The sequence below is a fragment of the Zalophus californianus genome, chromosome 9, assembly GCF_009762305.2.
Source record: "Zalophus californianus isolate mZalCal1 chromosome 9, mZalCal1.pri.v2, whole genome shotgun sequence".
NCBI lineage: Eukaryota > Metazoa > Chordata > Mammalia > Carnivora > Otariidae > Zalophus > Zalophus californianus.
Window position 1 is genome coordinate 576,905 of NC_045603.1, and position 25,193 is coordinate 602,097.

At 53.4% G+C, this 25,193-nt stretch overlaps 1 protein-coding gene across 11 annotated transcripts in view; it reads right to left on the minus strand.

Moving 5' to 3' along the window:
- Positions 1-25,193, minus strand: part of LOC113922777 (pannexin-2) — an 80,911-nt gene that overhangs the window by 11,709 nt on the left and 44,009 nt on the right. For 9 of the 11 annotated variants that reach the window (XM_027595040.2, XM_027595037.2, XM_027595043.2 and 6 more), the window contains 12 exons: positions 21,483-21,591; positions 20,814-20,992; positions 19,556-19,702; positions 18,541-18,662; positions 17,333-17,432; positions 16,238-16,402; positions 11,835-12,008; positions 7,001-7,150; positions 6,148-6,255; positions 5,391-5,528; positions 5,210-5,301; positions 4,685-4,992 (listed from right to left, as the gene is read on the minus strand). In XM_027595040.2, coding sequence (XP_027450841.1) covers positions 4,685-4,992; positions 5,210-5,301; positions 5,391-5,528; positions 6,148-6,255; positions 7,001-7,150; positions 11,835-12,008; positions 16,238-16,402; positions 17,333-17,432; positions 18,541-18,662; positions 19,556-19,702; positions 20,814-20,992; positions 21,483-21,591 — 1,792 coding nt within the window. The remainder of the gene's footprint in view (positions 1-4,684; positions 4,993-5,209; positions 5,302-5,390; positions 5,529-6,147; positions 6,256-7,000; positions 7,151-11,834; positions 12,009-16,237; positions 16,403-17,332; positions 17,433-18,540; positions 18,663-19,555; positions 19,703-20,813; positions 20,993-21,482; positions 21,592-25,193) is intronic. The other 2 variants (XM_027595038.2, XM_027595047.2) reach the window with 2 other exon arrangements.

Sequence of the window (25,193 nt, forward strand, 5' to 3'; positions counted from 1 at the left end):
AGGTCAAGAGTTGGACGCTTACCCATCTGAGCCACCCAGGCGCCTCCCCCTTTTAAGTAATCTCTACACTCAACGTGGGGGTCAAACCTACAACCCTGAGATCGAGTCACCCGCTCCACCGACTGAGCCAGCAAGGCGCCCCTGGAGCAAAGCTTTTAATCTGCTCTATGTCTGTGAAGCCAAAACCAGAAAGAAATGGAATGATGGACCCTCATTCCAGCTGTAAACCGTGCTCTCCCATGAAGACGGATGGACAACTCGTTAGGCGATGCCATTCCAGTTCAAGTTGACTTCCATGTTTACTTATGAAGGTCTACAACACATGCGTGTCATCCTGATTAAGTACTTAAGTAACTACAAGAACAATCCAGGTGAATTTGTCACTAAGTTCAGTCTTACGATTTCACAAATCAAAATGAATGGCTGCCTCAGGGCGCCTGGTGGGCTCAGCTGGAGGAGCATGCAGCTCTTGATCTCATGGTTGTGAGTTTGAGCCCCATGTTGGGTGTAGAGATTACTAAAAAAATAATAATCGTAAAAACAAATGACTGCCTCAATGTATACACATACCTGTCTGGAGAAGAGCAGAGGGGGAGGGAGAAGGGTCAGTTGCAGGAATCAACAACCCCAGTGGCTTAAAACAGCACAGGGTTCTTTTCCAGCCCACACTGATCTTGGGTTGGCTGGGAGCGCTGTCCCCATCTGTCCCCTCACTCTGGGGACGAGAGGCCACCATCCCAGTGGGACAGCTTTGTGCCTCTAGGTCATTTCTGCTCATTCTTCCGGGACCAAAGCCTCACGCCTGGTGGCACAGCTATGGGGAAGGCAGGCGCAGACCCCATCACGTGCCCCAGAGAACAGGCTGTCTGTGATGTCAACTTCCCACCCAATACGTTTTGCACTGCATAGACTTCTGTGGGCAAAGCTCCAGGGGAAGGAGGAATGAGAGCGTCCAGCCATGAGGGGGCAGCTTGCTCGGTCCTTTCTAAGTGGACCAGAGTGAGTGTCAAGTTGCAAATGCATTTTGATTCCAGTGGACACACTGGAAAGTCTGCTCTAAGTGTTGTGCTTCAAAATGGTTAATACTTACAACGAGCTGGGAATGGACAGTTTGAAAAGACAAAAAGAAAAATGGTATGTAAGCTAGAACAAGCGACAGTCACAGCTTCCAAGTCTCCTTCAGGGGGTCTCCAAGCACAAAAGTGAAACCCAGGGCAGGCCACACCTGCTTGCAGGAACTCTTAGCTCTGCTTCCCCAGGAGCCCATGCTGGTCTGGGCAGCTTGGCCTCCTATAGACAGCGACCCTTTTGAGGGCAGACCCCCATGCACTTTCATCCTGTGCTTAGTAGAGCCTCCTGCTCGGTCACTGGAGCTGGCATCCCCCCTACTCTCCTGCCTGCTCCAGGCCCAGTGCGGCTGCACGGGGTGCCTCCTGCCCTTGGCAGTCCTCTAGAGAATGACCACACCTGGTCTCCCACCACCCTTCACATAACTCTGGGCCATTGCTGAGGCGTACCTTGGCCTGGGACACCCAGTGCAGCTCCTCACTGCCTGCAGGGCCCGACTGCTCTCACCCTGGCGTTTGGTGCGGACGGCCTCTCCGCGATGTGACCCCTGCACCTGCTGCCTCCTGCAAGCCAGGACATCCAGTCACTCAGAGCCAGGCCGGCTGGGCAGGTGTGGCTGCAGGTGTGCAGGCCTTTCTGGGGGCGGCAACAGGTCCCCATGACACAGCACGGGCAGGAACAAGGGGGCAGTGCTGGGACGCCGCTGGGGAGGCAAGCCTAGTCATTCAGGGAGGGGGAGCAAGGGTGGGGCCCCCCGGTGGAGCGCTCTGCCAACAGCAGCCCCTGCCCCGCCCCAGGCCCTTCTGGGGCCCTCCCGGTCACTCCTTGCTGCCAGAGTAGTCCTGCCCTCCAACTCTACCCCATTCTGGAGAAGGGGCGGGGACAGAGTTGAGGACAAAGGTCATGTGAGGAGAGGGCAGTGGGGTTTCAGCCAAGGGGGGGCAGGGGGCATGACCCCACCGAGACCCCAGCAGCTGCTGCATGAGGCTGCTCAGCATGTGGGGCCTGAGGCGGCCGGTGTACGACTCCAAGGGCAGACATTTCTTGAAGCGGCATGACCAGAATTTTCTCACATCCTGACAGCTTTGTTCTGGGTCCAGCTGCTCCACCACCAGCTGACCCACAACGCCCAGGCGTGAGGTGTCCACAGTCAGGAGAGCCCCGTTCTCAAGCATGAGGGCCAATGGCATGGGTTCTGGCCCGGGCCACCGGGGCCTCAGCGTCCCCACCTGTACCCGGAAGGATGGCATCTCGTGTTTGCTGCGGTGGGTTGAGGGACAAAGCCCTGAGTGGTGCCCTGGGGAGCTGGGGTGGTGGCAGCCCGTCCCAGGGTGCACTGGGGTCCTAGGGTGTGGGCCCTGTCTGCCTTGTCCCTCCCCACCATGCCCCGTCCTCTGCAGGACCCACAGCAAGTCCTCTAGGACTGCATCCAGCTGGGGCTCTGGCAAGGCTGAGTTAGGTTTGTGGCAGGATGCTGCTCGCTGCTCATGCTCCAAGTGGCCTCCCGTTCCCCTGCCTGGTCCATGACACCGGCTGGTGGTGGGGAGGGCACGGGCCCTTGCAAGGGCCCAGGGGCCAAGGGCGGCCTCCGCAGAGAGGATCTCCCCCACCCCCAGCCAGCGGGACCCAGAGCCCAGAGGCACCAGCTTGTCCTGATGCGGTTGTCTGAAGTTCTTGATAATTTCACCCCTCACGGCCTTTTGTACCTGGGGTCTGCTGCCCCGTTAGGCCCACGAGCACAGAATTCCCACAGGCCCACGAAGGGTTCCCAACCCCTCCTTCCACCAGGCACTGGCTGCTTCTGCAGCGCGGTTATCCCTGAGGCCCAGAGAAGGGAACTGGGCCCCACGCGCCTACCACTTCCCCTTTTGCCACTTGCTAGCACGAACAGTGTGGGACAGGAGCCTCTGTGCCCACAGCCCCTTTCTGTGACAGCTCTGGGCAGCACCGTGGGGCCAAGTGGGCCACAGGTCAATTCCACAGGAGGCTGCAGGTCAACATGTGGGACAGGGCTAACTGCCCCAGCTGGAGTGTCAGGGTCAAGTCCCCGGTGTCCGGGGTCCGGTCTCTGCTCCCTCCCTCTGAAGATGGGCTCCACGACCAGACAAAGACAATGTGGTTCTGGGGCACACACCTAGCTGTTCCATCACTCACACCAGCTCTGTGTCCTCTATGCGTGTGACCACCCCCTCCGAGCCCTCCCACAGCCACCAAGCACGTGGGCAAGGCAGTTTCTGGTCAAGCTAGCCTAGTCCTAAACCTTCGTGTTTGCTCCTGGCACATTCAGGAGCACCCAGGGTTCCTGAACCACCACCAGGGAGCAGCTCCCAGGGCACCTTCCCCAGCTCCTGCAGCCAAAGCAGGGAAAAGACACAGACCCCTCCAGAGCACTCTGCACAACCAGACCCTGGGAGTGAACAGGGGTCTTCTGGGCCCTGTAGGCATGAGAACCACCCCCACAGGACCCCCTTTGTGTCTGCACACGTCGGGGGACCAGCCCTGGGCCCAGACCCGCAGAGCCAGAGGAGGGTCCCCACCTGCCTGCAAAGGGCCAATGCCACAATGATGGAGGCTCCCCAACTATGAAAAGGGGTCCCCCAGAGTGGAGGTGAGCACCCACGAGAAGCCCAGCCCAGAGCCTGCACTGCTGGGCTCCGGTTGCAAAGATTTGAGGACCTGCCGGCCTGGAGAGGGTGGCTGAGCAGGTCCACACCACCCCTGGCTACAGCTGCTGGCTCTCTTGTCACGTCTGGTGCCTGGTGCTTCCTCCTGAGAGCAGCCAGCCTCACGTCTGGGGGGCAGGGAGGGCTCTGCCTGGGCCTCTGCACTCCCCAGGCCTCCCGCTACCCTAGCTGCCTTCCTGGAGGAAGCAGTCATGTGCCTCAGTAAGGAGCACTGCGGCCACCATGGGGCCGTGTGTCTGGACAGTGGTCTGTGACTTCTTCCTGGGCCAAGAGCCTCCATGTGAGCGCACCTGGGTGGCCCAGTCGTTAAGCGTCTGCCTTCGGCTCAGGTCATGGTCCCAGGGTCCTGGGATTGAGCCCCGCATCGGGCTCCCTGCTCTGCGGGAAGCCTGCTTCTCCCTCTCCCCCTGCTTGTGTTCCCTCTCTCACTATCTGTCAAATAAATACACAAAATCCTTAAAAAAAAAAAAAAAAAAAAGAGCCTCCATGTCCCAGGGTCTGATTCTCGTGGTTGGTGAAGGTGTGTCTGGGCGTCTCCCAACCCAGGGCTTGACCTGCCTCCCGCACACACTGCTGGGGCTCCCCCCGCCTCACGGAGAGGCATAGCCAGAGATGTGGCACCTTTCCTGGGCGCCTGGGTTTTCGAGTCCCCAAGCCAGGTGGTGGTCACAGAACAGCCCCCAGCATGTAAGCACTGCCAACACTTCCTGGAAACTGGTCCCTGAGGATGTGCACCCAGAGGGACAGCCCCCCCGCAACTGCACCAAGGTCCCAGGGGAGCGGGACGCTGACCCCACTTCTGTATGGCCGCCCATCCCCGGGCGGAGCCCCTGGGCTTTCCACAGCTGGCATGGGAAGGGAACGCCAGCTCAAGGGCCTGGAGATGCATGGTGAGCCTGCAGGGGTCAGAGGCCACACAAAAGCATAATCACCTCCCAGTATCCAGTGCTTCTTGAGGTGGAAAGCCACGCTGGGTGTCCCATGTGAGCATTTATTTCGGTGATGGGCTGCAGTAATGGCCCAACGGCAGGAACGGGCTGGCATGGAGAAGGGAGAGCAGGCTCCATCTGACCCCACGGCCCCCACACTCATGGCCAAGGCCAGGATACAAGGCAGGCGGCAGGGGCCCCAGCCCAAGGGTGAGGACAGCAGCTCCCTGGGATGTGGTCCCAGGCCTCCTGGCCATGCCTGACCAACGGGGGCTGGGGACCTGGTCCTCTGGGTTCCTCTGATCCTGGCTCTGTGGGGTGGGGAGGGACGGGTCACATGTCTAGTCACAGCAGCAGCTGGGCAAAGGGGAGGGGCCAGAGAGCTGGGCGCCCCACAGCAGCTCAGGCTCGAGGCCGCCATCCCTTTCAGGGACCCCGAGAGTCGTCCCAGGACCGCACAGGAAGGAGGTGAGTGCGGCAGGCTGCCGAGAGGGGCAGGGCCAGAGCAGGAAGACAAGCAGAGCTCACTTTTGCAGGGACTGCAGTTCGGGAGGTAGATCGCACCCCATGTAGACACCGTTGGTAATGCTGTATTCCAGTAAAGCACCAAAACAGGGATCCTGTTGAAACACCAAGGAGCCAGGCCTCAAACCCCAAGCCATCCGAGCGGCACCCTGTCCCCAAGCCCTTCCCTCCTCAGGTGACTCACTCTGACCAGAACATGAGGATTTCCTAGCACAATCAGCAAGGCTTTGGGTCTGGTGATGGCAACATTAAATCGTTTTGAGTTGGATAAGAAACCCAAAAAATATCTATCGTCTTCAAATCTATCTTCATTTGACCGTACCTAAAAAAACACAAAGATGAATAAAAACGGTATTGTAAGTTTTTTTGACAAAGAAAGAAACTTGGTATTTTAAAAGCATTTAGAAACATGAGACATCAGTATAACTCCACTTTTGGTTAAAAAAGGAAAAACCCAGTGTTGTGGGGGGGGCGTCACAAGACCCTCTCACGTACCTCTGGGTGTAGAGGTCCCTCTGTCCTACCTGCAATTCTAACTTATCTGCAGTTAAATGTGCTGCTCCGTGAAGAGAACTCACGAGTGAAACATGGAGTTCTGAGAGTTACAGCTGGTACCCCTTGGGTGGCAGCTGAGCCGCTGCGGCCTGCGTGGGGACGGGCTCCTGTCTCCCGCTCGGCCCTTTGGTCCCCTCCTCTTTCAACACCCCGTCCCTCTTCTCCAGCATACTTACCACTTCCCCCTGGATCTCTTTATATTTGTGTCTGTGGCTGAGTATTTTAAGGAGGTCCCACAGTTAGGGCCTGAGATGAGCCCTGCATCCTGCAACTGCTTTTCTGCACTGATGGGCCTCTGCCACTTTCTACTGGAATGTACCACGAACCCGACAAACATCAGTGGCGTCAGACACACTGTCACCCCCACTAAAAACAGGAATACCTACAGTGGAGATGATGATGGCCAAATATTCTTGCCCTTGAAACTCCTCTACTGATCCGACCTTTATGTCCATCAGATCAACATTTCGCAAGAGAATTTTGATTTTTTCCACCTTTGAAGCAGATAAAGATAAAACTTTACAAATTTAACCATTTCTTTATATATTTAAGCATAAGCCAAATATTACCAATATGCAGTATTGCTTTTCAAGTCGAAACCCTATTTCATCTGAGTTGATTAGAACACAAATTGGTTTCAGACCCAGAACACTTGGGGAAAGGGGGCAGCGTGTGTCGGGAGCAAGGCTTCCGCGTCCTGATGGGCACACAGCAGCGAGGGTGGAGGCACGGGCCTTCTGCTCTGTGGACATGGCCACCTCCATGGGGACAGTGCGGCCCCAGTGGCTGGATAGAGGCCTGGAAGCAGGCTTTGCACAACCATGGCAGGAAGGTGGGAAGACATCTCTGTGAAGAGGGAGTGGGAACAGTGAGTCATGGAAACAGGACCCTGCGCTGTGTGTCTAGAGACAAGGCTCTCCAAGGGGTGCTGGTAAAAGAAAAACCATTTTGAAACCTCGGAGAAAACCTCAGCACAGGGGGAAGCTTCTGTTCCCCCGGGGGGCACGGAGGGTGGCCCCTCACCTGCCGCCAGGTGAACAGACTGAGAGCTCCAGCAGCTCCCCCCACCTCCCAGGTCTGAGCACGGGGAGTCTGGGTGTGGGACCGGTCCGTGGGAGCCCCCTGATGCGCGGGGGCCTGCAGTGGTTGTGGAGGGACTCGGTGCCACGTAAAGGAGCTTGTCTCCAATCTCCTTCCAGACTGTGACCAGACTCTGTGACCACGCTCAACGGTCCACACCTGCTTCCGATAGGGCGTGATCACACCGATGTCACTCATAGACACCTGGCTGGAGATGCCCCTGGCCAGGAGGCAGCAGTAACGCATGACCTGGACAGCTTCGGCTGCATTGAACCACGACGGGCTCCTCCCTTCGCGAGCTTCGCTGCCCTGAGTTAATTAGGAGACAAGAGAATGGGACATCCATCACAACACTTCATTTCCTCAACAGTCCCCTTGTAAAGGGGACTATGAAAAAGGAAGGAGCAGAAGCAGGTGCTGGGAGTACGGCGTGAATAAGACTGAAAACACCCCACTCTCCAGCAGGCAGACCGGCTTCAGCTATGGTGAGACCCACCACAACCGCAACAAGAGCCTGGAGGAGAAGGGCTGCTTGGGGGCGGTGTGTGATTTGCTGCAACAGGAGTGGATGGTCAGCAAGGCCTGCGCCGACAGCTGCATGTGCAGGAGGGCATGCTAGAAACAGGGAAAGGTGACCAGTGCAGCCACAGCCTAGGGGGCCAGGGTGAGAGGCGTCTGGCCAGCTGTGGTCAGTTCAGCAGGTGGCAAGGACAGCCCTGTCACAGGTCAGGCAGGGGACCATGCACTCAAGAGTCCCACTCCCTCCCCACATCTAGGTGTGGGCCTGCTCAGCCAACCAGCAAAAAGATATGCAGCAGACCAACAAGCACACGAAGGTGCTCGGCATCACTAATCATCAGGGAGACATAGATCAAAACTCCCAAGATCCCACACCTCGCACATGGCTACTATGAAAAAAACAAAACAGGTGTTGATGAGGATGTGGAGAAACTGGACCCCCTATGCACTGCTGATGGGAACGTAGTTGGTACAGTCACCGTGGAAAACAGTGTGGAGGCTCCTCAAAAAATTAATCACAGAAATATGTTCTGATCCAGCAATCCCACTTCTGGGTATATACCCAAAAGAAATGAAAGCAGGTCTCGAGAGTTACTGTCTACCTGTACTTAGAGCAACACTACTCATAACAGATAAAATGTGCAAGCAACCCCGGTGTCCCCCGCCAGACGAAGGGACAGACAAAGTGTGGCCCACTGGCATCGTGGAGTAGTACTCAGCCTGCTGACACCTGCCACGACCCGGGGGAGCCCTGAGGACACTGTGCTGAGTGAAATAAGCCAGACCCAGAAGGACAAATCCTGTCTGGTTCCACTTCTAGGAGGCACCTGCAGCGGTCAGACCCAGGGGGACAGAGAGCAGACGGCGGGGCCGGGGAGGGGGCTGTGGGGAGAGTGCGTGATGGGGACAGTTTCAGTTTGGGGAGATGGAAAAGTTCTAATAATTGGTTGTAAAACAATGTGAATATATTTAACAGTACTAAATTGTACACTTAAAATTGGCTAAAGGAGTAAACTTATGTCATACGTATTTTACCACACACACACACACACACACACACGAAAGAATGCCAGATATAGCAATTAGAATGCATTAACTTTGAGGATTTTTAAAAAAGATTTTATTTGAGAGATAGAGACTGAGAAAGAGAGAGAGAGAGAGAACACAAGCAGGGGGAGGGGGAGAGGGAGAAGCGGACTCCCCGCTGAGCAAGGAGCCTGACGCGGGGCTCGATCCCAGGACCCTGGAGATCATGACCTGAGCCGAAGGCAGACGCTTAACCGACTGAGCCACCCAGGTGTTCCTTGAAGATGTTTTTTGCTGTTGGTAAGCCATATGTATCTTTTATTACTTATTTTTTTATAGTTTATTTATTTTTAAATAATTTCTACACCCAAAGTGGGGCTTGAACTCACAACCCTGAGATCAAGAGTCACACGCTCCACCAACTGAGCCAGCCAGGTGCCCCATAATTTATTCTTTAGATTTACAATAGATAAGATACCTAAGAAAAATTTCAGTGTGATGAAACTTAGAAACCTTCTAAACTGAAGAGAAGAAACATTCAATGAATAGCAACCAATCACGTACAAAAAATAAGGAAAAGGAACAATAATAAAGGTAAAGATGAAGAAATAAAGGTAAATAACCAACCATAAGTTGGACTGATTTATCTCATTAAAAGCAGACACTCTCAAATTGGGTTAAATATAAGCACTAGCTGCTTCTAAGACAGATACCTAAAATAAGATGATAAAGAAAGAATGAAAAGAGAGGACAAAGATACCAGATAAAAAGAAACAAGGAGGGGCGCCTGGGTGGCTCAGTCGTTAAGCGTCTGCCTTCGGCTCAGGTCATGGTCCCAGGGTCCTGGGATTGAGCCCCGCGTCGGGCTCCCTGCTCCGCGGGAAGCCTGCTTCTCCCTCTCCCTCTCCCCCTGCTTGTGCTCTCACTATCTCTGTCTCTGTCTCTCAAATAAATAAATAAAATCTAAAAAAAAAAAAAGAAAAAAAAAAGAAAAGAAAGTTATAAATGTCCAGAAAGTTATGAAAGGAGGATCTCTCAGCAGACATACGTGAAAAGAGAAAGCTACAGGATGGCATCCCCAGTGCCTTCCTAATTAAGAGAATGAGGAGTATGGGAATAAAGTGTCCATCTTATGGGAATTACAACAAAGAAAACAAATAATGAAATTAGTAAGGGGGATGCTTAAAGACAAAGCTGAAATTAATGAACAAAGAAGAGAAAACATAACTAAGTCCAAAGCTGGCTTTTTTTCAGGGCGCCTGAGTGGCTTAGTTGTTAAGCGTCTGCCTTCGGCTCAAGGTCATGATCCCCTAGTCCTGCTCCGCGGGAAGCCTGCTTCTCCCTCTCCCACTCCCCCTGCTTGTGTTTCCTGTCTTTCTCTCTGTCGAATAAATAAATAAAATCTTTAAAAAAAAAAAAAGAAAGTTGGCTTTTTTCATTTATACCAGGGTTGCCTCATCTTTCCCGTGAAGGGCCAGATAGTATCTCAGGCTTTGACAGGGCTAGGCTGTCCTGCTCAAGTCTACACAGCAGAAAGAAGACAGAGATCAGCCACCTGTCCACTGTGGCACAGGCTTCCAACTCTTCTTCTTTACAAGGACAAGACCACAGCGACCTTGGTGGCCCCTCCTTGGGCCACCCTGGGGCTCATCCCTGCCCTACAATATTCATGCAGTGTGTTCTACTGCGCTTCCTCTGCTGAGATGCGCTGGGCATGGGGACGGAGCAGCGAGTCAGACAGAGGTCCTTCTAGAGCATCCCCAGGGGAAGGTGTAAGTCAAGGTAACACTCCCACGAGGGGGTACTTGCTAGAGAGTGTGTCTGACATTGCATGCTGGGGACTCGGGAGTGAGTGTGCAAGGGGAGCGCAAGGGCCAGGCCTTTCCAGCAATCCTGAGGCCATTAAACTGGTGATAAAACCCTTTTTGCTCAAATGAAGGGAGTAGACCACATTCTCTGCAACCCAGCCTCAGAGGCCTTGTCCCCGTTTTATACTCAGGGCATAGAGTGGAGTCTGGGACACAATTAGGCCCTTAAAAAATCCTTACTAAATAAATAAATGTTTCTGGACTTTGTTCCATTGACCTATGGGTTTTTTTTTTTTTTGAATCTATAAAAGTACGCTTTTATTTGCTGTAGTTTGTAGTATGCTATCTAACTGGCTTTGTATCTCATTCTTCTACAAACACTTTTTGTACACTTAAAACACATTTGCACATTTATAATCACTTTCTCATGAAAAAACCCACTGTGACTTCTATGTAGATCGCATTAAATATATGAATTAATGTGGGCAGAACAATACCGATCTCTCTGTTCACAGACATCATGTGCCTGTCTCGCTTCATGCACTCAGGTTAAGCCTTCTGACTCTCTGCAGCAACGCTGCTTACTTCTCCTTAGGCTGACTTCTAGATAATGGTAGAGAGATCGCTGATCCCCTGCTACACCTTCTCAACTGTTTTTCTGATATACAGGAAAGCTTCTGAGGATGGACAGAGCAGGGGCAGAGTGTTCCTGGGAGGGAGAACGGACGCAAGGCCGGGAGAAGGCGCCAGCCAAGAGGGGCTTGTGCTGAGTGTTCCAAGTTGGGAGGTACCGGTCTCTCCACAGAACCCCCTTGCCTTGAATTCTCCTCTGTCGAAAAGGCAGGCCCTCCACAGCCACACCTGAACATGCGCCTCTACCTCCCCATCCACTTCTGAGAGAGCAGGCAAATCCAGAGTACGAGACAGCGCTGCTGTCACCTGGGCTCATGTACCGAACACAGGCAGCACAGAGGAAAGGGCAGACGCCACCCCAGGGGCACCCCAGCACTAGCTCCTCCTGTCCTAGGGCCTGGGTGCAGCCCCAGTTCTGGATGAGAACTTGGGATGGTTAATGCAAAAGATGACTCTGGTTCTAACAACCAAATTCCAATACAAACTCTGGTTTTAGGGCACACTCGTCACTTTTTGGGGTACTGAGCATCTAGCTCTTTCCTACTGGGGAACCCCCACCTGGTGAGGCCATGGTGAGTGAGGCAGAGGCTCTCCCCACTCCATATCAGTTCACTCACTTGACACTTGAGGTGTGTGGTTCCTCTTGGTGGGCATGGGAACTCCTGGTTCCCAGGCCCCCCCAGCTCTGCTCATCACCCCAGCCTCCCACTCGGGTACATGACATCTTTAATACCCTTCCCGTAAACTCCTTTAGGGTGTCACCCTCCGATGCCCACTTGGCCATCACCCTCTGGAGTCTGTTTTGTATACAGAACATCTGGGGGGCACAATGCTCCCTACTGTTCTTACTCTTCAGCACCAGCATGGCCATCAGACCACCAGCGACTGGCAAATGCTTCATGGACAACTGAACTGAATGAAACATACACAATGAACACGCATAAACCCACAAACAGCCACTGGAGCTGAGTCACGTCCTTCTGGACCGCCCTCAGTGCACAACTCACCCTCACGCCGTGGAAGATGAGGGGGAAGCCTTTCTTTGGTAACTTCTCCCAGCCCAGCAGGGAGGTCACCACCTCGGGGTCTGCGCAGACTTCCAGCTCTCTGTGGTAGAACAGCCTGGACGGCAGCGCCAGCAGAGCCGGGTGGGATCTGTAGTTCTTCACGAGCTTCGTAACCTGCAAGGAGAGGGCTGGTAGCAGGTCCAGGGCCGAGTTGGCACACGCATTCTGCACTGCTGTTCAAGAGAAACATGCTGAGACCCACCTCAGATCACAGCCCCAGGGCTCTACCTGTGCCCCCTCTCCTGGCCGGGCACCTGCCACCCTATTAGGAAGAACTCCTGCACCTCCAACGACTTTTTGAACAAGAGATTTGGTTTCTTAATTGAAATGTAACATACAGTGTTACATGGGTTTCAGGTGTGCAATATAACAATTTAGCAATCCTACACATTGCTCAGGCTATGTGAACTCTCCAACCCCGTCACCTGTTTCCCCCACCTCCACCTCCCCTCTGGTGACCGTCAGTGTGTTTGCCGCATTTAAGGGCCTGTTTGTCTCTTCGTTGTGTTTCTTAAATTCCACATATGGCTGAAATCATATGGTATTCATCTTTCTCTAAGTTACTTCACTTAGCATTCATTATACCCTCTAGATCCAACCATGTCATTGCAAATGGCAAGATTTCATTCTTTTTGATGGCTGAGTAACATTCCATTTTATGTATACCACAGCTTCTTTATCCATTCGTTTATCAATGGACACTCAGGTCAGAGCAGCCCTTTCTTGAGAGGATTTAGGACATGACTAAACAGCCCCCCCGCCCCCACCTTAGGATTCTACTTTACGAGAGAGAGAGAGAGAGAGAGAGAGAATGGGGGAGAGCAAAAGCAAGTGCACACACAGAAGGAGAGGGAGAAGCAGACTCCCCGCCGAGCAGGGAGCCCGATGTGGGGCTCGATCCCAGGACCCTGGGACCATGACCCGAGCCGAAGGCAGACACTTAACGAGTGAGCCACCCAGGGGCCCCTAAACTGTTCCCTTTAAGACCTTGTAAGAAAATACAAATCTCACTAGGAGGGTAAACAGGGGAGCATGACTTAAAAAGATCCCCTACAAGAAAAGTACATGCCATCAGCAGGTCTTAGCTTTCCAGAGCCAGGGAGGGTGCAGGTCTCAGAGAGAGGCCCTGATCTGTAGGTGACCTGTGACCCGGAGCAGATGACAGGGCTGGCTCTGAGTGAACATGGAGCCTCCTCTTGATCATGGGGCTTTGGCTGGGGGACTGGGATGAGGAGTGACTGCCTGAGCTGAGCTGCCTGGTGGTGGTCTTGACGGAGCAGGGCATGAACGGGAGGGCTTACAGCCAGGCGAGGAGGTGCCTGCAGGGACAGCAGGCCACTCCGAGCCTCTCTGGCCTCTCCCCTCAGCTTCTGCAGGCTGCTTCCACCTCCGGGCCCCACTCTCCCCTGCAATCTTGAAGGCATCCTGAAAGGGATCCTCCTACTTTCCTCACCCGTGTCCCCAGCCCCCGGAAAAGGGTCTCTGGCTGTGCCATCCCATGGTCAGGGAAAAGGGACGGCAGTGGAGAAGGGCGAGTCTGTGGCCATGGAACCGGGCCGAGGGCAGGCTGCGTGCTGCCCGGGCTCAGAAGCCTTTGGAGGCGGCAGCTGCTTGTGCTTGGGGGGACTTAGCAGCCAGGTTCTTGGGCAGGTTGAGCAAAGGACACTGCTCTGTGTCCAGATTGCCCTGGGCCTCCCCAGTGATACCACGGGGCCCCAGCAGGGATCAGTCCAGGCCCAGGAAGGCCCTGGGCGGGGGCGCCTGGGGGCGCATGGGCTGCTCCTAGCCCCGGAGTCACTGCTGCAGGCACACTGTCTGCTGGATGTTGGAGAGCAAATCCTCTCGCTCCACAGCGGAATGAGAGCCACACATGTCCCTGTTCCAGCTTGAATCTGCCCTTTGTCCATCCTGTATCCCTGTTTGATAAATCCCCCTGACCACGGCCCCAAATCCAGCCTTGGCTGTCTCAGGGCCACCTGGATGGGTCACCTCAGAAGAGCTGGCACAGGCAGAATCCAAGAGGCTGGAATTGGGGTCTTGGTGCCCAGGGAGGGAGCTCTGTCCCACTCCCCCATCTGTAGGCCCGGAGGGCCCGTTGCAATCTCCAGGGAGCTGCAGGTACCCTTCCCCTTAGACAGGTGCTTCCCGCCCTGCAGGATGGAAAATGCTGAGGCTCTACAGTCTGACTCACCTTTCTTGCCCTGCTCCCTGCAGCTGCCACCCTCACCCCCTTGTCTTGTTTGGCTCAAGACTTCTTGACCCAACCCCCACCCCTTCTTTGTGACTTCCCCATCTCTGGGCACCACCACAGCCTCCAGAGAAGCATTGTCCGTGCGTCCATCCTGGTGGCCCGTGCTGCAAGCCCACTGTTGCTGCACCCCAGGCCTTGGGCGCTCAGGTCGTCCTGCCCTTCTTGCCGTGGTCCAGCACAGATGGGAGGGGAAGCTCCTGGGAGACTCAGGTGGTAGAGCAGCTGCTGGGAGGGGAGGCGCCATTGTGCTTTGCACAATGCCTGATGGTCCCTGCAGCGGTGAGGGCTGCAACTGGGGCCCCTGACAGCGAGGCCGACGCATGCTCGGTGTCTCCCCACCGGCCACCAGGGCGCCCTAACCCCCACCAGGCTCCTCACTGACGCCAGGGGTGAAACATGTTTCCTCTAACCCGGGGATTTTCATGCCTACCACCTGACTGGACTGCACTGTCCCTGACAGAACTCCTCCCCCGGAAGAAGCATTCGGACTGCCAAGCTCCGGAGAACAATGGGTTTGCTGAGGAGAAAAGTGCTCTGGAGCCAGCTTCTCCGAACCCGTGGACAGGCTCAAAGCTCTGTGTTCTAACAGAAGACATGAACGTCAGGCAAAGGGATGGAGAGGGGGCCGCTCGGATGGTCTTCCTTGGGGGCAGGGGGGCTGGCTGTGTGCCGGGCTGCACGCTTCACTCTGCACTCACTGGCTCGCAGCCCTGGCCTTTACACGAACCCACGAAGCCCCGTCTCAGCTCAGCTGTAGGCGGCCACTGGCACCTGGGCTGTGAGGCCACGGGGGCTAAGGGCACATCCCCCCGACCCAGAGCCAGCTGCGGGAACTTGGGGAGGGCCGCGGTGACGTCAACAGTGCAGGGAGCAAGGACAACCTATGTTCTGCCTCCAACTGGCCCACGGTGTCCTTCAGTACAAGGTGCCCTCCCTTGTTCCTGGGGGGAGGACCTGGTAGGCCCCAGGACTTTTCTGCTAACTGATGGCAGCCAACGCCAACTCGGTTGTTACAGCACGTCCACTCTCCAAGATGCTAACCAAAACCCCAAACTCAATTTGGCATCTCAGCTTCTCACTCCCCCAAGCCAGGCCTTCCGTCAGCATATAGGGTGCCAGAGGAGAGAGGCCCCCCCCTGCCCCAGACACTTGCTGTAGCTTCAAGGGCCTCTGGGGAGAAAGAAGGTGCAGTGTACTCAGGCCGAGGCAGCTCTGCCATCCAACCCTGGCTGGAGGCCTCCCCTTCCTCCAGCTGCCCGTCAGCCTTAGGGACATGAATGCTGGGTGGCACGGAGGTGTCTCCCACATGCAGGGGGCTCTCTGCTGCCCAGTCTGGGCCATGGCCCTCAGTACCTCCTGAAGGTCCAGTGCTCCCCAGCACCGCCCACCCCCCCCACACGCTCTCCTGCCTCCTCTGTTCTCCAGGGGGGTAAAGGCCCTCAGGACCGAGAGCCTGGCACGGGTCTCAAGCCATTTCCAGGAAAATCTGCCCAGGATCACTACATCTCGTTTCTGTTCACTGTTAAAAGTTTAGAAGGAACTCTTCTTGTTTTTCGTGCTATAGGCATTCAGAGAATATGCTACTTGACTCATCTTAATGAGTGATCCCAGCAACCCAAGGTTCCCGAGCTCCAGTGTGCCGGCGGGTGGGGCTAAACTGCAGATTGCAAGGCCCATCCCTCAAAGCAGTCCCAGTTGGGCTGAGGAGGGAATTTGCAGGTTAACCAGCAAACTAGCACCACAGGGGGACACATGGCCTTGTCTTTCAGATGAGAAGATACATGGCTCTTTCCCATTTTCCCACGTTAACCCAGATTTCACTCATACTGTGTTTGGCCCCACAGAACCTCCACCATCAGCCTTGGATGGGACTGCCTGGAACTGCGGATCCCTCTGGGGCTGGGAAGCGCCTGAGTGGCTGGGACAGGGGTGCTGGCCAAAGTCCCCTCTGAGATGGGAGGGGGACTGTGAGCTGTCAGCCTCCTCTGCTCCCCTGGGTGTGGCTCAGTGCACACATGGAGCAGAGCCCGCTGCTACAGGGACCGTGGTGGGACACCACGAGGAACCACGGCCACGAGGAGTCTGTGCTTACCAACAAGGGGTTGTAGGCGCCACAAGCACCAAAAGCGTCTTCATCCCTCAGATATGCTGGCCGGGACATAAGTCTTTCCAACATAGAGACGTTCAGCCCATAGGCCATGGCGAGTCTGGACTTAATGACGGGTCCAAGCTGCATGGGGTCTCCGGCAAGGACAATCTGTAGCACACAGACGGGCAGCCCCACTAGAACAGTCACCCACACTCACCACCACAGCCAGGGGAGGCTCAGGAAACAGGTGTGCGGGCACCACGCATGCAACAGCTTGGCCTCCCGCCTTCTGATGGTGAACCGAGGCTCCCTGAGTATAGGCTAGGAGGCAGCAGGCCCCCACAATCACCTGGGCTGCAGAAGACAGGGGAGGAGACATGGCTGCCCGAGTGAGGGGGCAGATACTCAGACAAGAGCAGTGGAGGATGTGAAGGAACAAACTGGCTGGGCAGCTTCTGCCCCAGTCTTCTGGAAGTACTGTGCCCTTCTCCCGGACACTGCCCTTTTCCCGCCCACCCTGCCACCCCCTGGCCCACGCAGCAGCTAAACTACATCTGCTCCCTGCTCTGTCCCTGTGCAGCCCCTGCACCTGACAATCAAGATGGGAGGAGGCAGGTGTCTGGGGGACCAGGAGAAGCTGGAAAGGTCCCTCCTTGGGTGAGTATGTACATGTGCAGAGAACAGGCGAACAAGTCGGTCCCAGGGTGAGTACTGGAGGAGGCAGCAGGTGTGAGTAGGAAAAGAGCCAAAGCATCAGCCTCGGCTAACTGGGCTGAGCACCGAGGGGCAGTGAAGGGGCAGAGCGGTGAGGGCCTGGGCAGCGAGCCAGGGCAATGCCTGGATGTCCCCGCCCAGCTGCACATGCTCTTTGTGCTGTTTTAGAAGCGAATCCAAAGGCAGAGCAACCCTTTCTTCCCTGTGCACAAGGAATGAAGTATGTGGACAAACACAAGGCCCCCGCCTCACAGAGCCTCAGGGTCCTTGGCACCTGAGCCTGTCAACCCTGGGCTTGTCCTGTGTAGAGACGGAGGTCGGGTGTGCAGAGCACCCACTGGAGCAGGAAAAATGGGAGGAGACCACATAGCAAACAGGCCTTACCTGGCCGTTGGCATCTGAAACCAGCCCCAGTGGAATAAGGCATTCCGGCTCACTCGCCTGTCCTGCTTCGTCCACAAACACGTGTGTAAAATGTCCGACTCTAGAGCCAAAGATGTTCTCAATGGTCATTTCTGTCAAAGTGTCTTAACAAGCAACAGCCAACACACACTGCATGGCCACATCTGCACCCGCCCCTGGCAGGCTGGCCCAGAAAGGTGGGGCTCACCTGGTCTGGATGAACTCCAGGCCACCGGCACCTGGGGCTCTGTACACAACGTCTGTGTTTAAGTAGATTCAGAGGCAAACGGGATGAGGGGTGGGAATGAGCAAACTAATGAGACTCACATCAGAGCAGGTGCTCCTCACACCTGTTTGAGGCCCGGCTGGAACACAGCTCCACTGCCCACAAACCACGTGATGCCGGGCAGGCGGCACTGCCTCTGTGCCTCAGTTTCCCCAACATGGCAGATGTGAGAACAGGGTGAGCTGGTCAAGCTGAGCGACGCACCCACATGGTGGTTGCTACCTTCCCTGACTTGTGCTCTCCAGCATGCTCTGAGCTAGGACGATACCCCAGTGCTCCAGACCCCCAGGGGTCCAGGGGAGAGTGCTGAGCATGTGCTCTGGGCCCCGGGCATCCCCTGCCCCACTGGAAGCCCAGAGAAAAGATCTGCAGCAGGGACACCGTGCCGAAAGCCCCAGAACCGCCAGTGACCGGACAAACTCTGGGCTGGGCCCGACAGGAACCCCATCAGAGCCCGCTGGTGTGCAGTGAAGCAGCTCTGGGTCCCCACCTTTGTCTTTCCACCGGGAGTCAGGTTACAACCCCACCACGACACCCCCAGGTCCCTCCCTACGAAAGATGAGGAAATCACATGCTTCCATCCTCCTTTCTTACCTCATGTCCCAATTCCTGCTGAAGAAACTCCACACTATGTATCTTTCTTAGAAGATAAGCACTTTTCAATTTTTAATAAATCAGCTATTTAGTTATTTTTATGAGTCCACACTGTTCCGTGTTTACACCTTCTCAGCTTTGTGCAGCTCCAGCTGCCCGTCGGCTTCCCAGCTGCTGCTGTGGGCCCCTTCCTCATCCTCTGGGGTCTCCCCCACCCCAAGCCTATGTTCTCGGATCCTGCTTCACAATGAAGCTCCACGAGGACAGAGACACTATGTCTGTGGGTCCCAGCACCCAGAGCCGTGCCTACCTCACTCCTATCTGGTAAAAGAGCCCCGCACTGCTGCACGTCGTGACGATGATCCTGAAGCGCGAGGCCTTCCAGATGTCCTCCCCGTCTTTGCAGTACAGCTTGATGGCATCAGTGACTGTCTGGAGGGAGGACGGGGCCAGCTTACTTCTCAAAACACTGTTTCTTTAAATTGGACACAGTCACAAAGCTGAAAAGAATTCTAGAAGATAATGTCCTGTTCCCACTTCTTTGTTATGACCAATGACTTAAGACTGTTTTCTTAAATTAGAATATTTTACATCTTCCTATCAACTTCGTCCATGTTCTACAGACTCTACAGCCATGACTAGAACACAAAATCCTGCAGATCCTTCCCCCAAACAACTGTATACATTTCCTAGATTCAGTTTCTTTTGTTAACCAAACCGAGAACTTCTAATTTTCCGAGAGGGATATCTACAGATAAATCAATAAAACAGAACCCAGAAGGAACAACACATTTCGGTGTAAATACGGGAGGAGCACCAGGATTTAATAAAGCGGAGAACGCCAGGGGCACCTGGGTGGCTCAGTCAGCTAAGCCTCCGACTCCTGGTTTTGGCTCAGGTCGTGATCTCAGGGTTCTGAGATCGAGCCCCGCATCAGGCTCAGCACCGGGCATGGAGTCTGCTTCCAATTCTCTCCTTCCCTCTGCCCCTCCCCTCCCCTCCCCTGCTCTGACAAAAAACTGCTGAGAATGCCTGTCTCACAGAGGAAGGAGAATGTAGTTAAAGCTAGGCGGGGGTGGGCAGGACTTTTTTTTTTTTTTAAAGATTTTATTTATTTATTTGAGAGAGAGAAAGAGAGAGCGAGCATGAGAGGGGGAAGGGTCAGAGGGAGAAGCAGACTCCCCGCCGAGCAGGGAGGCCGATGTGGGACTCGATCCCGGGACTCCAGGATCATGACCTGAGCCAAAGGCAGTCGCTTAACCAACTGAGCCACCCAGGCGCCCCAGGCAGGACTTTTCTATCCCAGCTAGCTGTTGACGGCTCACCTCCTCGAACCTGCAGGTGGCGTTTACGCGGACCATGGCGCCGGGCCGAAGCACCTGGCTCTCATGCAGCCGCAGACACACGAGGTCGGCCGCACTGTTGGAGGGTGCACAGACCAATATCCGACTGTCCGGCAAAGCGTAGTACACCTTCAACCAGGACACAGGACACACAGGGGGATAAATGTCAACCTGTCAAGTGCTCGCGCTCACCATGCGGGCGTGGACATGTGGGCTCACGCCCGCCCCTTCTGTGCCTGAGGCCTGGCCACTGACACACGCAGGGATGGTTCTGCCCCTCATGTGCACGTGCCAACAAGACACGAGAGAGTGTGACAGTTCTCTGTTCTCCAGGACCCTAACCTACCCCCCTCCCAGACCTCCAGGACCCTAACCTCCCCAACCCAGACCTCCAGGACCCTGACCTACACCCCAGACCTCCAGGATACTAACCTACCCCACACCCAGACCTCTAGGACCCTAACCTACCCCCCCCAGACCTCCAGGACCCTGACCTACCTCCCCAGACCTCCAGAACCCTAACCTCCCCAACCCAGACCTCCAGGACCCTAACCTACCCCCCACGCCGGGCTCCAAGACTGTAGCCTACTCCCCCCAGACCTCCAGGACCCTGACCTACCCCCCAAGACCTCCAGGACCCTAACCTACCCCCGCCCCCCAAGGCAGAGACAGCATCATATTGGTTCTTACGTGCGTGGCTCGCAGGAATTGTGCCAGCTGGGCACTCAGCACATGGTCGCTAATCTGAATCCTGAACAACACAAATACTACACACACACTATCTCTATAAGCCCCATTTTAAATATGGAGACACCAGAAACTTCTGCAGAATGGTGGCTTAGCTACTGTAAAGGGAATGTCTTTTCTGCAACAAAATTTCATGTGATCGAATGGTCAACCGTTCTTTTTTTTTTCTTTTTAAAGATTTATTTTTAAGTTATCTCTACAACCAATGTGGGGCTCGAACCCCCAACCCTGAGATCAAGAACTATATGTTCCGCCAACTGAGCAGTCAGGTGCTCCAGAATGGTCGACCATTCTAAGAACAAAAAGTCATTTCTAAACCTATGAAATAAGCTTTGGAAAATCCTACATATTCCCATAAACAATGTAAAACAAACTTGGCTAAACATGAAATAACTGGGATTTTTTTTAAAGCTTATTCCCACTTCCTGCCGACACGAGCACGGCACACGGCCGATGCCACTGGGTAGCTGAGCCACTCACTCCCTGTGGTTACCTGTAAGACAGCCTCTATAATCGTCACTGTCTTCCCGGTTCCAGGAGGTCCGAAGAGAATATACGGGAGCGGGCGGCAGTCGCCACTCAGGATTCTTCTAACCGCTAACTTCTGGTTTTCGTTGAGCAAGGGATTGAAAAATTCCTTCTCTCTCACCTTGGGGATCTGAACTTCATTTACTGTATTCAAAGTGAGAACCGGTGTCAGGCAGAGGTCACCTTGGCACGGCAGGAACACAGGTCAGCACGGGCCACCATGATGGCCACGACCCAGCCGGTCAGGAGCCCGCTGCTGAGCTACGCTTTCCAATAACCTCAACTTCACTGGGCAGAGTGGGGAACTTAACTTCACTTTCTGAGGGCAGAAATGCAGGTTACTGATAGTTCATTGTTCCCCCTTACAGGTGCAGCATCACCTAACCTAGACGTCAGAGACAGGGTCTGGAAAAGGCCAACAGAAATAGCCCGTGGTCACGTTAAAGTACTGAGCATGAAACCTCACGTCTCCACTCTGTCTCCAGTTGGAACAAGAGTATCCATCTCTCTGGCTGCAGCCACACCACACACACGTCCCAACCTGTGTCCCTTGGGCAGAAGTGAGCTTCTCAAGGGGCCTACTTTCCAGGCAAGGGCTCCCGAGGTTGCCCTGGCAGCCCCTCACCATACGCACCCACATTAGTTGACTTTTCAGCAAAGCCTGCCGGCCCCGGTGTGTCCTGGGCACCAGCCCGCCTCTCCTTGGCTGCGTGCTTAGTGTGGTCCTTCGTGGCTTTCCTACTCTAGAAATAATCATGCAGAAAAACGGCCTTAAAGAAAAGCTTTGCATTTACACAGGTTTAAAGAGTGAACATAAACACCTGCCAATGTTCTCTGTGTTTTATTTAATAGCTCTTTCAATGCATTGCAGGTCATGTTTCAAAACACAGTAAAAATATAGAATATCTGAAAAAAAAGTTACTAAAGAGGTTTGTTTCTTTTTTGAATTCCCTTACAAAAATAAACACAAATGAACTAAACTCTGTGTAGTGATGTCAGACCAAAGGGTGACATCTATCTGATGAGGTGTCTCTTCTCCTCCTGCACCCTTCTCCTGCTCACCTACGAGGGGCACCCGCAGTGGCTGAGGGCAAATCGTGGTCCCTTGCTCCCCTGGAGCCCCACAGGCAAGCCCCTTCCTCCGCCGTGGGAGCGAGCTCAGCCAGCTCTGGGGGACCGTCACATGCCTCAGGTGCTGCCACGGGCTGGCAGAGCTTCCCGGTCAACTGCGCTCCGCATCCTGCCCAAGAACCGGTTCTGTGGGGCGTTTAAACAAACTGAATCTGTCCTGGACCAAGGAAACTGGTTTTCAAGTTTCCCCTATTACAAACAATGCTGTAATAAACAGCTTTGCACATTTATCTTTGTGCAAATCACAGGATTACTTTTTTTTTTTAAGATCTAGTTGGCTTTATTCAACAACTCACGAATCTAACATGATTACTTCCATAGGACAAATTCTAGAAGTAAAATTGTTGCTAAAAGTTTCACATTAAAAAATGGTATATGTATTACCAAAACTTAGTCCAGAAAGTCACAGCAACTTCCCTTCCCGCGATTATGAGTGTTCAAGAGTATCGCTGACACACAATAAGGTGTGCACAAGTGCACAACTTGACAACTTGTGACACATGGACACATGGGACGAGCTGAACACTTGCTGAGCCCACAAGATGCCTCTCCGTAACGCCCCCCACCCCGCCAACAGCATGGTTACATTTTCTAGAATGTTTCATACATGGAAATCTAGGTTATGCACTTTTTGTCTGATATCTTTCCACCGTGTAAGCAACTGCTGTGAGGTCCACCTTCGCTGTCCCGTGCCATCGACAGCTCACCTTTGTCACCACTGGGCCCTGTTCCACTGAAGCAGCACACTGCCTTCCTCCACTCACATGGGTGGACGGCCACTGGGCTGTGTCCAGTGTTGGCCATTACTGAGAGCGCAGCTGTGAATGTCTCTGCACCAGCCCTTGTGTGGACGGACATGGGTTTTCATGTCTCTGGGGCCAACGCCAGGAGGGAAGTGGCTGGACTGTATGGCCGGTGTGGGTTGAGCTTTCTTAAGGAATTCTTTTCAAAAGCAGCTTATATGAGGCTCCAGTTGTTGCACACGCTCATGACCCTTAGTCTGGTCAGTCCTCTTAATTTAATTTTGGTCACTCTGATACGTGTGTAGTGGTAGCTCGCTGTGGTATTGTTTCCCTAACGACGAATGCCGAACATCTTTTCATGGACTTATTTACCATCTGTATACACAGTCCCTGAGGATGGTGTGTCTTATGGTGGTGCGAAAGCGGTACGCATTCTGCAGAAACTGTACTTGGAATTGTGAATTTGGATCTTTCCCCTCGGCTAGCAGTATGTGGCACCATCCTTTTGTGACACTGGGCAGCGGCCACAGTCCCCAGTCAGCTCACCATCGTGAGATCAACAACCGATACCCTGACAGCCGTGCTGTTTCCCACCTTGAGGACAGTAGGCGGTACATTACACGAGGTATTCGGCTCTTGATTACAAATAGGCTTTGCACTAGCTGATTTTGCCCTACTGTTCTGAGCATGTTTGAGGTTAGCGGGGCTAAGTCGCGATGACTGGTAGGTTAGGTGTATTAAATCCATTTTCAACTGACGGTATTTTCAACTTATGCCGGGTTCACCATAAGCCAAGGGAGATCTGTATATTCTTTGGTAAAGCATATAGAATTGACTTCTGTTTATGTCTTTGGTTCAGTGTTGAGTCTCATGCTCCAGTAATGAGCGGGCTTTTCATTGTCTTAACCATGTCTTTTGAACAGCAGAATACTTAAAAAACTCTGCCTTATCTAAAGATATTAAGATTTTCTCTTGGGGTGCCTGAGTGGCTCAGTTGGTTAACTGTCCAACTCTTGGTTCAGCCCAAGTCATGATCTCAGGGTTGTGGGATTGAGCCCCACTTTGGGCTCTGCACAGGGGCGTGGAGCCTGCTTAAGGTTCTATCGCCCCCCACCCTGCTTGCACTCTCTCTCAAAAATGAAAGGGTTTTTTAATGTTTCCTAGAAATTTTAGTTTCAGGCTTTATATTTAGGGCTACAATCCATTTGAATTAATCTCTGTGAAGGTAGTGAGGTACAGATCCAGGTGCACACCCCTGGATACAGACACGCCATTGTCCTTGTGCCTTTCGCTAAGACTCTCCTTTCCCCATTCTGTCTTTGCACCTTTGTAGAAAGTCAGTTGTCCAAACTCCCGTGGGTCTATTTTTAGGCTTCTATTTCATTCCACTTGTACGTGTTTATCCCAACGACAGTGCCACACTGTCTTGATTATTATAACATTGTGAAAAGTTTCAAGTCAGGTAGTGTGAGTTCTCTGAGTTTCTTCTTTTCCAAAGGTGTTCTGAAAATTCTAGGCCTTTTGCATTTCCATATAAATTTTGAAACTGGCTTGTCAATTTCTACAAAAATGTCCGCTAAGATTTGACTGGACCAGCACCGAGTTGATAGATCGGGTTGGGTCTTCCGACACATCAACAGTTTCTCTCGTCAGTGTCGTGAGGTCTCTAGTGTAGTCTTGTACATTTTTTGTCAAATTTGTCCCTAATGTTCAGAACATTTGGATGCTACTTTATATGGTATTCTAAATGCAATTCTGGGTGTTTGGGCTAGCATATACAGAATTTACTTCTGTATCCTGTAAGCTTGCTCGTCTATTAGTTCCAATGGCTCCTTTTTAGAGTCTGTCAGATTTTATACATGAATAACACAGGTGCCTCTTATTTTTCTTGCTGAGTTGCTGGTCTACAACCTTCTGTACACTGGTGAACATGAGCGGCAGGACTGGAAGTGTCCTGACTTTCATGGGAAAAGTGCATTTCATCACTCACTGTGTAGGTTTTTTTGTAGGTGAAGGAAGTTCCCTTCCGTTTCTAGTTTGCTAAACTTTTTGATCAGGAATGGATGTTGGATTTTGTCAGACGCTTTTTCTGTGTCTATGGAGATTCGGTTTGTTAACATGATGAGTATCACTGACTGAGATTTTGGAATGTTAAACCAGCCTCACGTTCCTGGGATGAACCCTTCCTGGTCTCTCACATATATATACCTACACATACGTAAAGGAGTTCCCTAGAAAAACAATCAATAGGATATATGTATATATAGGTAAAGAGAGACTTATTATAAGATATTGGCTTATGTGACTGCAGAGGCTGAGAAGTGTGAGGTCTGCCACTGGCAAGCTGGACACAGAGGGCAGGGAGAGACTGATGGTTCCCCTCAGGGGAGTCGGGCAGAAGGAATCCCTGTGAACCTGTGTCTCTGTTCAGGTCTCACGGGAGGGATGCCCCCTGCCCCAATCAGGGCACC